Source organism: Aspergillus ibericus, assembly GCF_003184845.1.
Source record: "Aspergillus ibericus CBS 121593 unplaced genomic scaffold BO80scaffold_9, whole genome shotgun sequence".
NCBI classification, from domain to species: Eukaryota; Fungi; Ascomycota; class Eurotiomycetes; order Eurotiales; family Aspergillaceae; genus Aspergillus; species Aspergillus ibericus.
This window is the reverse complement of record NW_020292107.1, coordinates 738489-749196: the sequence shown is the minus strand read 5'-3', so window position 1 is coordinate 749196 and position 10708 is coordinate 738489. Positions and strand designations below refer to the sequence as shown.

The 10708-nt window shown below is 53.4% G+C and overlaps 4 protein-coding genes across 4 annotated transcripts; 2 read left to right on the top strand and 2 right to left on the bottom strand.

The window, feature by feature from the left end:
• The first annotated feature begins 122 nt into the window (after positions 1-122).
• On the top strand, positions 123-3350 carry BO80DRAFT_401881 (mismatch repair ATPase MSH1). The gene is made up of 3 exons (XM_025717582.1): positions 123-479; positions 549-1470; positions 1517-3350. The coding sequence occupies exons 1-3, from the start codon at positions 138-140 to the stop codon at positions 3244-3246; spliced, it is 2994 nt and encodes a 997-aa protein (XP_025577973.1). The 5' UTR covers positions 123-137; the 3' UTR covers positions 3247-3350.
• Positions 3338-4156, bottom strand: BO80DRAFT_500416 (ureidoglycolate hydrolase; the record flags this gene model as incomplete). Its single annotated transcript, XM_025724234.1, has 1 exon — positions 3338-4156. The coding sequence occupies one exon, from the start codon at positions 4154-4156 to the stop codon at positions 3338-3340; it is 819 nt and encodes a 272-aa protein (XP_025577972.1).
• Positions 4157-6167: 2011 nt separating this feature from the next.
• Positions 6168-7778, bottom strand: BO80DRAFT_289449 (uncharacterized protein). The gene is made up of 2 exons (XM_025714983.1): positions 7481-7778; positions 6168-7423 (listed from the first exon to the last, which is right to left on the bottom strand). Exon 2 carries the CDS (start codon positions 7285-7287, stop codon positions 6307-6309), a length of 981 nt encoding a protein of 326 aa, XP_025577971.1. The 5' UTR covers positions 7288-7423; positions 7481-7778; the 3' UTR covers positions 6168-6306.
• A 487-nt stretch (positions 7779-8265) lies between these two features.
• Positions 8266-10024, top strand: BO80DRAFT_423076 (glycoside hydrolase family 76 protein). Its single transcript, XM_025718959.1, has 4 exons — positions 8266-8479; positions 8545-8789; positions 8841-9290; positions 9338-10024. Exons 1-4 carry the CDS (start codon positions 8389-8391, stop codon positions 9920-9922), a joined length of 1371 nt encoding a protein of 456 aa, XP_025577970.1. The 5' UTR covers positions 8266-8388; the 3' UTR covers positions 9923-10024.
• Positions 10025-10708: the final 684 nt, after the last annotated feature.

Sequence of the window (10708 nt, the reverse complement as noted above, 5' to 3'; positions counted from 1 at the left end):
GTTCTTGTCAAGCAGATTTGCGTGGCAAGGCGGGAAGGTTTGGCGAGCGGCAGCCTGAGGTATACACCCCGATTTTCTGCCGGCTGCACTCGACCTATACATCCATCTATCCACGCGCCGATCCACGCAGGCTCGGGATGATTCGCGTTCATGGGCTACATATATCCCACCGGTGTCAACAATCCTTCATAGTCGCGAGGCCGCGTCGTTGCCAGGTGCACAGAACAATATGTCTTCATGCTCGGCGGCCGTCCAGACTGGTCCCACGGGTAACTTGCTATCCGGTGCCGCAGAGAAGTGCCAAAACACAGTCCACGGTGAAGCTCAAGGATTTGCCCCAGGGTGCTCTGAAGCTCGAACCTTATCAAGATGTTGTCGACGATGTCCCCAAGTATCCAGTTGTCGTGCAAGGACACTGGAATAACATGCAGAAGTTCAAAAACTGCGTTATCTTGACCCGAGTAGGCGGCTTTTATGAGGTATGCTACCATATGGCATTGATAATCCAATGTATGCAATTTCCAACGGGTGCATCTGACTTGCCTTAGCTTTATTTCGAGCAAGCCGAGGAGCTAGCTCCGTTGCTCAACCTTAAGCTTGCCTCCAAGAAGACCAGCGCGGGCCCTGTTCCTATGGCTGGGTTCCCTTTCTTCCAGCTAGATCGCTTCCTGAAGATACTGGTCCAAGATCTGAACAAGTACGTGGCTGTCAGCGAAGAATTTCCGTTTGCTGCAGAGGACAAGCTGCGATCTGGGGGTCTTCTCTTCGATCGTAAGGTCGCTAGAATCATCACGCCTGGCACATTGATCGATGAGAAGTTTATGGATCCGTCCGAGAATAATTTCCTGCTGGCTGTCTACATCGATAAATCATCGTTGAAAAAGCAATTGGCGGAACAAGACGGTTCAGCCGCGCAGCAGCACGCCCTGTTGTCTGCATCTCAAAACGTAGGCCTGTCCTGGTTGGACCTTTCGACAGGTGACTTCTTCACCCAAGTTACTACGGCGCAGATGCTACCGTCCGCGATCGCCAGGATTGGTGCTCGGGAAATCCTCGTGGATCAAGGTCTTCAGGATATTATTGGACAAGAGCTGCAATTGTTGGTCGGGCATGATCACCGGCTAATGACTTTCTTCGAGTATCCTCAAAAGGTCGCGCCCATGTCTCGATGGGGGACGATGCTTGAAGCTCCCGTGTCGGCTGCAGCAGCTGAGTCTTTCACTCCTGATGAGATTGCTGCAGGTTACAGTCTCTTGGAATACATCCGAGTCCAGTTGCAGGGGTTGAAAATGAAACTCCAACCTCCTCGACGCCGGCACTTGAGCGAGTCGATGAGTATTGACCGAAACAGTCTGAGGGGTCTAGAGATCGTTGAAACTGCGCGAGATGGTTTTGGCAAAGGAAGCCTGCTTCATGCAGTACGCCGAACCTCTACCAAGAGTGGCGCGCGTCTGCTAAGAGACCGCCTAAGTATGCATTCCTCCATCGAACACTTCCCACATCTAACGGTATACAGCATCTCCTTCCACTTCCATATCGGTAATCAACGAACGGCTTGATCTTGTTTCAGTTTTTATTGAGGATAACGAACTACATGACAGCGTGGTTCAGTTTCTGAAGCGCAGCTATGATGCTCAACGACTAGTGCAGAAGTTCACTCTCGGACGGGGTGATCCAGATGATTTGATTTGTCTCTCAAGAGCTATTGAAGCCTCTAAGGAGATAAAACGGGTTCTTTCGAGTAAAATACATGCAGTCAGCCAAACACAGCGCAGTCTCGCGGCCATGGTTGATCGTATCTATATGGATGGGCCTACGGTTTTGGCAGACAAAATCCTGGCAGCCATCGACGAGGAAGGTCTCCTTCAAAAACAACGCATTGAAGACGACACGGCAGCCGAAGCAGCGATGCTAGCACAGAAAGTGACTTTAAATGAAGGTATAGCGGAAGACATGGCCGCGCTGCCGAAGAAAGTCAAGACAAAAGCCAGCGAACGGGCTGCCGCGGGTATAGACGAAGGGTCGGTGGTCGATACGTGGATCATGAGGCGCAATGCAAGCCCTGCTCTCAGCGAACTCCATCACGAATTGGACCAACTACACATTGCAAAATCAGAGCTCACCCAACGTCTCCGCGACTCCGTCGGGTCATCCGCACTCACACTCAAATGGACGCCCGGACTAGGTCACATCTGCCACGTCAAAGGAGCTAAGATCTCTCAAGAAGCACTAGAAGATCTCGGAGTCACGCGAAACGTCTCATCCACCAAATCAACCCGATCATTCTACCTCCCAGCATGGACCGAGCTCGGCGGGCAAATCGACCAGATCAGATCCCAAATCCGCCAAGAAGAACAAGTAATCTTCGAGCATCTCCGTCGCGAGGTCATCCTCAACCTCGTCAAAATCCGCCGCAACGCAGCCGTAATGGACGAACTCGACGTGGCATGTTCATTCGCCACCCTCGCACAAGAACAACAACTCGTCCGCCCCATCCTCAACGAAGGCACCAGCCACAAGATCATCGGCGGACGCCATCCCACCGTCAAACTCGGCCTCGAAGAACAAGGTCGCCGCTTCGTCAGCAACGACTGCTTCCTCGGCGGCCCAGAACGGATCTGGCTCGTCACCGGTCCCAACATGGCAGGCAAAAGCACATTCCTACGACAAAACGCCTTAATCACCATCCTAGCGCAGGTCGGGTCCTTTGTGCCCGCGGCATATGCCGAAATCGGCCTCGTGGACCAGATCTTCAGCCGTATCGGCGCAGCCGATGATCTCTTCCGCGACCAGTCCACGTTCATGGTCGAGATGTTGGAAACAGCAGCAATCCTCAAGCAAGCGACGTCCCGCTCGTTTGTCATTATGGATGAAGTTGGTCGGGGAACCACGCCCGAAGACGGGACAGCGGTCAGTTTTGCGTGCTTGCATCATTTGCATTATCATAATAAATGCCGGACGCTGTTTGCGACGCACTTCCATGCACTCGCCGATATGACGCATGATTTTGAGGCGCTGGGAAGGTACTGTACTGATGTGAAGGAATCGGCGTCTGGGTCGTTCTCGTTCATTCATCGACTGCGCGAGGGTGTGAATCGTGAGTCTCATGCGTTGAAAGTCGCCCAGTTGGCTGGATTACCCAAGGAGACTATTGAGATGGCGAGGAGCGTGCGTCGGCGATTTGCCAGCCACGTCTCGCATTGGGGTGACAAACCGGTATCAGAACATACAGCGAACGGGTCATGACCACAACCCCCCTCCCTCCGGGCTGGAACCTATGTACAATACCATTCCCTTAATAACAATATACACCATATCCCATTCCATCCCCTCCTCCCTAAAGCTTCGCCAACCTCCCCCTCTCCCCTTCCCCTCTGCTACCCTCCCTGTCCACCCCACTCTCCACCTCAACAACAACCCCCTCCCCAAACACCACCTCCTGACAATCCTCCCCCTCCACACCATTCACAAACTGCACGACCACAAAATCCACCCGTCTCCTCCCCACCACCACCATCGGCGCATGCCACGTCCCCGCCGCATACGTAACCGCCGTATTCCCCCTCGCCACAAACGCCCTCAACCGGTTCAAATCCGGGGGATCCCTCACCGTCACATCTTCCCCGTTCTCTCCCTTCGCGATAGCCGTGGTTCCCTTCATCGATGGCGCAACGATAACCAAATACACGGGCTCCTCGGCCCCGCCTGCAACGGTCTGGCTGGAGAGATCAATCGGGATGAAGGTTTGGGTAGTGTAGGGGTGACGTTCGAGGATGTGGACATCAAACAATTCCCTCGTCTTATTCGTAGCTCCACTGTTCTTCTCGTTGGTATGCTGTGGTGAGGGACGTAACTTTCGCGGAAAGCACGAGAACATAGACATTCTCGCAGACGAAGGTGTCCCGCTTGGACTGGTGTTGTAGGTATCGAGGAGAGGGGAGATGGGGGAGTATTTTAGGGCGGTGGATTGGTTGGCGAGGACGGGGGGTGGGGTGGCGATGGTGGAGAGGGTTGAGGCGGGTGGAGGAGTCGTGATGTCGCGAGATAGCGGGGAGGTTATTGCTGTGCCGAAGGGGGAGAAGGATTCGGGGGTGAGGGGGGTTGGCGTGAGGGTGAGGGTTGGGGTTAGGGTCGATGGGAGGGTGGGGGGGGCCATTTTTGGTGGTGCTGTTGGTGATTTCGTAGATGCGGTGGAGTGTGATTGAGGATATAGACGTGGATCTGGCTTGTTGGACGTTCAATTGATTGATGGATGGTGTGGTAGGGAAGAGGAGGAGGGAGATATAAGTTGGGATGTTAGTACCCCGGTGGTCTGGTAGGGTCTGTCCGTCGGGAGTCGCCGTCGTTATCGGCGCTAAGATCGGCGGAGGAGGTCGGAAGGGGCCGACGTCAGATTGATTGATCTATTATTGTTAGAATTGGTCAAATTCTTTCTTTCAGGATTATGTGAATACCTCAAGTAGAAGACTTGGGGTTCCTTGCTGTATGTGAGGGAAGCTTGTTTGTCCGACCTGACCTTTCGTCATTGGATCTGGATGGAAGCTCCATCAATCAATTGGTCTCAGCTGATAAGGTGTAGAGGTCAGGTGACTACTTAGTCACGATGCTGCATAAATCTTAGTACTATATCTATACTCCCTCTTATAACATATCTCTTGTTTGTTGTTGAGAATGGAAATACATGTTGTAATGTATTCAAACAATCTTGTTCAAAGACTGATAAGGAAAATTTCCCATTTCTATCTTTCATGAGGACTGCTTCCAATACATATATATATATATATCAAGTACATAGTACCGACCTCGTCGTACGGGAGTATTATGGAATCTTCCAATTAAATCAAAATTTAGATATCCTGCCTCATCAATTAAACCTAGTAAAATTTCTCCAATAGACAAGGATATTAACCCCTCGAAAACGCACCCAACAACGGCCTTCTCTCCGCATCCCCCTCAAACTCGTCCGGCCCGCCCTTCTTCCCACCCATCCAACCCAACAACCCCAGTACCCCCTGCCCAATAGCAAAAACCGCATCATCAACAGCCACATACCCAGCAGCCACCCACCACTCAAGAAACAACCGCGGCAACGGAACCGGCCGCGACGAACCGTCATCCAGTGGTCCTCGCCAGAGCTGCCACCAAGCATCTATCCGAAAGATCCAGACGACAGCCGAGAGCAGAAAGACAGCAGCCTGGAAGAGGCGGGGGCGGACGAGGAATCCGTTCAGATCAAGGACTGGGATAGACGTGGCGTGTTGTTGCTCGCGCTGCTGCTCATCCCGTTCGCGCTGTTTCCTCTGTAACCGGACCTGTTTATAAAAGCCCAGTAGGGGAAGAATAATCGTAATATTGGGAAATAGAAATTCAGCGTAAATCTCACGGAGGATCGGGTGGATTTCCCGTTCGAGTAGAGAGCAGTGGTGTGGATGGTTTGGTGGGCAGAAGATGTCTGTTGCGGTGTCGAGAAACAGGGGTATGAGAGTGAAGAGGAGGAAGAAAAAGTAGATGGATGTGATTAGGAAAATTCGGAGACGATGATGGGGCCAAGGGGGGTGGGAGTAGAGAACTAGTATGAAGCTTTGGGGTAGTGGATGGAGTTGTTAGTTGGGGGTGTGGCTCACTCTGGTTAGGCCCAAGCAGGGGAAGGGCTCACAAGATATTGTTCAAGACCCAGATACCTAATAACTGGGCAAGGTTGATCCAGTCTAGGAGTGTGACAAAGATGAGAGTGTTGTCGGGTAAGCCGGGCAAGTCGGGCATAGCCTGGAGGTAGACCATGTTGCTGGCGCTGAAGAAGACATGTTCGGTGGCGCAGAGGAGGTTGAAAAGTAGGTAGGCGGAGGAGATGCCCCGGGAGTTCTTGGTCTGCCAGACATATTGGATCTGAGGGACGAAGGACGCCCAAGTCAGGAGGAGGATTATTCTGGTTGTTTCTTGTTAATCACTGTTCATATAAACGACAGTAGAAAGGCAAGAAGGGCGAAGAAATGCAATATCTACTATCTTACACGCTGAGAAATATCATAATCAACAAATTTGGATGGGACGTCCGTGGAGGGGACCAAGATGCTCAAAGGTGGGAAACAGGGAGGATTAAAGTCTTATGTATACTCCAGTTCACTGTCCCTCTTCCTTCGAGACCCCGGTTGTTAGCCCGCAGCAATTGGCCCTTCCCTTCCCAGGCTTTGTAGAGTGAATATTGGAGTAAGAGGAAAAGAAAGGGGAGAGCCTGTAAGACTCTTACTGCCCGCCCCGGAGGATAAAAAGACATGCCCTGTTCTGCTTAATACCCCCGGGCCAGTTTTATACAATCTCCAAACCAACCGGATTCGCTGCAGGAATGATTACCAGCGGCCGTCCGTCATTATCCGCGGGCTCCTCCACTGTAGGCCCTCCCCAGCATGGCAGCGTGATTGTAGTCGCTAGATGGTACTCTCTCGTGCCCCAATCCCACCAATCGAGCATTGTCCCGTCGAAGAGACACCGTATTTGCTCACCCACCTGGGCCTCGCCGCCATCCTCTTCAATATCAGTAAGCAGTTCATGGCGGAAGGTCTGAGACCACGTTTGTCCCGGATGCAGGCAGGCAAAACTATCATCTTCTCCGGGCGAGATCTGGATATCAGGGTCATCGTAGATGCCTGCTCCACACACAAACCCCTCCATATCAACCCACCTCCCCCGCCACACCCAGAGCTTGGTGTGAAGTCGCGGGGTGCGGAAGGTAATCGGTCTACCACCGCCGCCAGCACCACTGGTTGGCGGCTCGTACGTAACGTGGAGGGTCGCGGTCACGAGGTCATCCTTCAAAGCAACCTGGTGCTGGGGATGGCATTCGAGTCGGGCGATGAGAGTAGGACGGGCTTCACCTTCTGTCGGGGAGGGCGCGGGGGATATTGGCATGGTAGTCGGCTGCTCCCCGTCATCCTCCACTACGATGAACGAGAGATAGGGACCGGCGGGTAGAACGAGTTCAGTCTTTGCAGGTGGGACATGTCCATAAAGAGTTCCCCCTGGGTTCTGTTCCCACTTCCACGAGGTATACTGTTGGCCGGGCCAAAAAAGCACATACCGCTCTCCTGTCTGCAGATACGGAAGCAACCGGTCGGGAACAACATCCCGATACTGCTGGACGTTTCCGGGTGGATGTAGACTGACCGGGAAGCAGCGCCAATACTCCAACGGAGGGAGCTTGTTGTCATCGGGGAGCTCGACCGGCCTCAGCTCGCCCTGCGCGGTATGATGGAAGAGAACGAAGCCACGCGAGGGGACAAACCCATGCATCTGCGGGGTCCATTAGAAGTGACAGTGCTGGTCATCATCATCCACCCGACGGAGAGTCACGTCGAATAGGCAGGGGGCGGTACGCGATAGGGTGTCCGGGCCGCGGAGCTCGAGTGAAAAGGCAGGCGGGCCAGGACTTCGCAGATGGGATGGGCTTAGCTTTCTGTGCGATTATCTTGGGGATCAAACTTACATCCGGTCGTTCTCTGTGTACCGCAGGAAGGGTCTCAACAGGTCTTCCATGGAGAAGAAATACTACGTATCATCAGTCAATGTTCCTGAAAAGCCATATGATCCTGAGCTATGAGTATACTCGATGCGCGTGCGTGGAAGCAGTGGTGAAGTGCGTGGCTATTAGTTCCGGCCTCATTTGCCCGTTCCAACATAGTTAAGCTCAGAGCAGCTGACTCGGCAACAGTAGTCACGTGACTATTACGCGGGGCCGAGCGAGTGACTAATCGGGGGGCCCCTCGGAGATCGGTTCGCCCAATCCAGCCTGCCAAAACTTCATCGCGAGTGGATCGGCAGTGGAATCTTCCGGGCTAAAATGTTATCGCCCTTTGTTTCAGCTCCACTCGAGACTCGTCACTCCCCTCTGGAATGAGATGACAGTTCGTCTCAGCCACTCCTCTCGGCGCAAGCAGATCCAATGCTTAGTGGGAACCTAGTGGATTCTCCCCCCGACATTATGCAATCAAAAGAAAGCCATCCAACTACCCGAATGATGCCAAGGGAGACACATACTGGAACCCGGTCGTCACCGGTCAGCTTATCTGTTTTGGAATCACTAGCGCGACGCACCAGGAACGCGGCAAAAGAATTTCCAGCTAGTCGCCGCAGCATGGAAATGGAGGAAATAATGGTAGCTCGAGGTTGACGTACGCCGGTGCGGAGAGGGTGACGACTCCGGCTTAGGCAGTCATTTTCTGTTGGCGCCAGGTCATCCCATAAGGAAAACTCCTTGCCCACCGGCGCAAACCGGACTACGGCTGCTGGAATGTCTTCCCCGACTTCGTTCTTTCCCCTCCATTCGCTTTTGGACTTCCGTTAGGTCTCCATCCTGTTTCGATCCCACTGATTGTGAACCTGGTATCCTCTCCAATGGCGGGAAGCCAATGGCTACGATGCGTGCTGGTACTCGCCATGGCGGTACTAGGGGTCCAAGCCATCGACATCGATGTTAGCAGTGAGGGTATGTGATTGCGGCGCATGGCTCGGTCTGCCGCTCGAATCCCGGTTCTAACTGCGGTCATCCAGACTCCATCAAGAATGCCGCGTCGATAGCTGCGTACGGCATGATGAAGCATTACAAAGGAAACGAGTCCGGCGAAATTCCCGGAAAGATCCCTAATACCTGGTGGGAAGGTGGCGCCATGTTCATGACTCTCATTCAATACTACCATTATACGGGGGACTCTACCTATAATAGCGAGGTCATCCAGGGCATGCAATGGCAGGCAGGCGATTGCGATTACATGCCAGCGAACTGGAGTAGCTACATCGTGAGTCGCCCCCTCCGTGGCCATCCCCTCCCCGCCTGACCAGACATCCAGGGAAACGATGATCAAATGTTCTGGGGGTTGGCCGCCATGACCGCTGCGGAACTGAACTTCCCCGACTCTAGCGATGGATACTCATGGCTCTCCCTGGCGCAGGGTGTCTTCAACACCCAGGTTGCGCGCTGGGATAATACCACCTGTAACGGGGGAATGCGGTGGCAGATCTACACCTACGAATCCGGCTATACTATGAAAAATTCCATTTCCAATGGCGGTCTCTTCCAATTATCAGCCCGTCTGGCGCGTTATACCAGCAACAACACCTACTACGAGTGGGCGGAGCGCATCTGGGACTGGACGACGACCACGCCCCTATTGAGCAACTCAACGTGGAATGTGGCCGACTCGACATCAACCACCAACGACTGCAGCACCCAGGGAGACGACCAGTGGTCTTACAATTATGGCGCCTTTTTGGGAGGCGCCGCATACATGTACAACTATGTAGGTGACTTCGCTGAGTCCGAAGGCTGTCAACTAACGCCCTACAGACCAACGGCACTGGGACCAAATGGTCTACCGCGGTCAGTGGCTTGTTGAATCGCACCCTAGACAAGTTCTTCCCCAGCAGCCACGGGGGTTATATCATGGAGGAGATTCTGTGCGAGCCGCTGGAGGTGTGCAACAACAACGAGATTATCTTTAAGGGGCTTGTGGCCGCCTGGTTGGCCTACACGGCGTATCTGGTGCCATCGACCTACGACAGCATTCTCCCCAAGCTGCAGGGATCCGCCAAGGGCGCGGCCGCAACCTGTACGGGCTATGGCAACAACACCTGCGGCGTGCGCTGGTGGAACAACACCTGGGATGGGTGGAGTGGCCTCGAGGAGCAGATGAGCGTCCTCAGTATCTTCTCCGTCAACATGCTCCCATACACCAACTCATCGGCGGCGCCTTTGACTTCCAGCACGGGAGGCAATAGCACCAGCGATCCATCGGCCGGAACGGATGACAGCTCCAAGGATAAGGCGACCCTGAGCACGATCACGACCGGAGACCGCGCGGGGGCAGGCGTTGTGACGGTGGTCTTTGCCGCCGCGTGGATCGGGATGATGGGCTGGTTGATGATTGGGTGATTCACCAATCCTGGCGTTATTCATTGTGTAAATATTAGAAATACCTGCATTGGTTTGGGTGCAGTACAATTTGGGACTTATAAATATCATAATTCATGTCGCACCATCCCTTAGTCCGTCCCTTCCTCCCGGAATCCCTCCATCCAACATAGCCAAGACCGACGATTCCACCAGCACTATCACCAGCACCGCCCAACCTCACGAAGGATCAGGAACAGGGTCCGAATTGGCCCTCCGATGGTGGTGGCCAAGAAGCACTTTAACTGAAAGCAGAAAGACTGATCGTTATCAACGGAGATTGCTCTTCCCGGGATCCCGATCCTTCGACGGCGAACCCATCATCCACTTCACCTCACCCGCTAGTTTGCATAAACAAAACTGACGGTCTACGAGCCACAGTAACTCCTTCTCTTGCTATCTTACAGTTCTCAGTGCTCACTATCAATGACTTCAGAGATGGCGACTAAATCCTGCCACCGTCTGTATCTCTGGCCTCGGTTTGGGTGAAACTCACGCTAAAGAGTGAGATTTTGGCCCCGGCGATGGGACGAGCCAAGAGAGGCAGGCGCAGTAAGTAGGATTGAGAGAAGAGCGGGGTGTGTTTCACTCTGCAATCTCGGAGAAGGGTCCTGCTGTGCTGGAGGTCAGTCCCCTCTATTCATCTCACGTCAGTCTGCTCATCACCGATCTCTCTTCTATCGATAGTCTGATCACTGACAACTGATCTTTACAGACAGTGTCGGTTTCTGCTTCGTCCTTCTGCTTGGCAGCCTGTTATGGTCGTGG

Coding starts and splice junctions, on each gene's coding strand:
- BO80DRAFT_401881 (XM_025717582.1), top strand. CDS start 138: ATGATTCGCGTTCATGGGCTACATATATCCCACCGGTGTCAACAATCC. Junction 480..548: donor GAGTAGGCGGCTTTTATGAG/GTATGCTACCAT, acceptor GACTTGCCTTAG/CTTTATTTCGAGCAAGCCGA. Junction 1,471..1,516: donor TCTGCTAAGAGACCGCCTAA/GTATGCATTCCT, acceptor AACGGTATACAG/CATCTCCTTCCACTTCCATA.
- BO80DRAFT_289449 (XM_025714983.1), bottom strand. CDS start 7,287: ATGCATGGGTTTGTCCCCTCGCGTGGCTTCGTTCTCTTCCATCATACC.
- BO80DRAFT_423076 (XM_025718959.1), top strand. CDS start 8,389: ATGGCGGGAAGCCAATGGCTACGATGCGTGCTGGTACTCGCCATGGCG. Junction 8,480..8,544: donor CATCGATGTTAGCAGTGAGG/GTATGTGATTGC, acceptor GCGGTCATCCAG/ACTCCATCAAGAATGCCGCG. Junction 8,790..8,840: donor CGAACTGGAGTAGCTACATC/GTGAGTCGCCCC, acceptor CCAGACATCCAG/GGAAACGATGATCAAATGTT.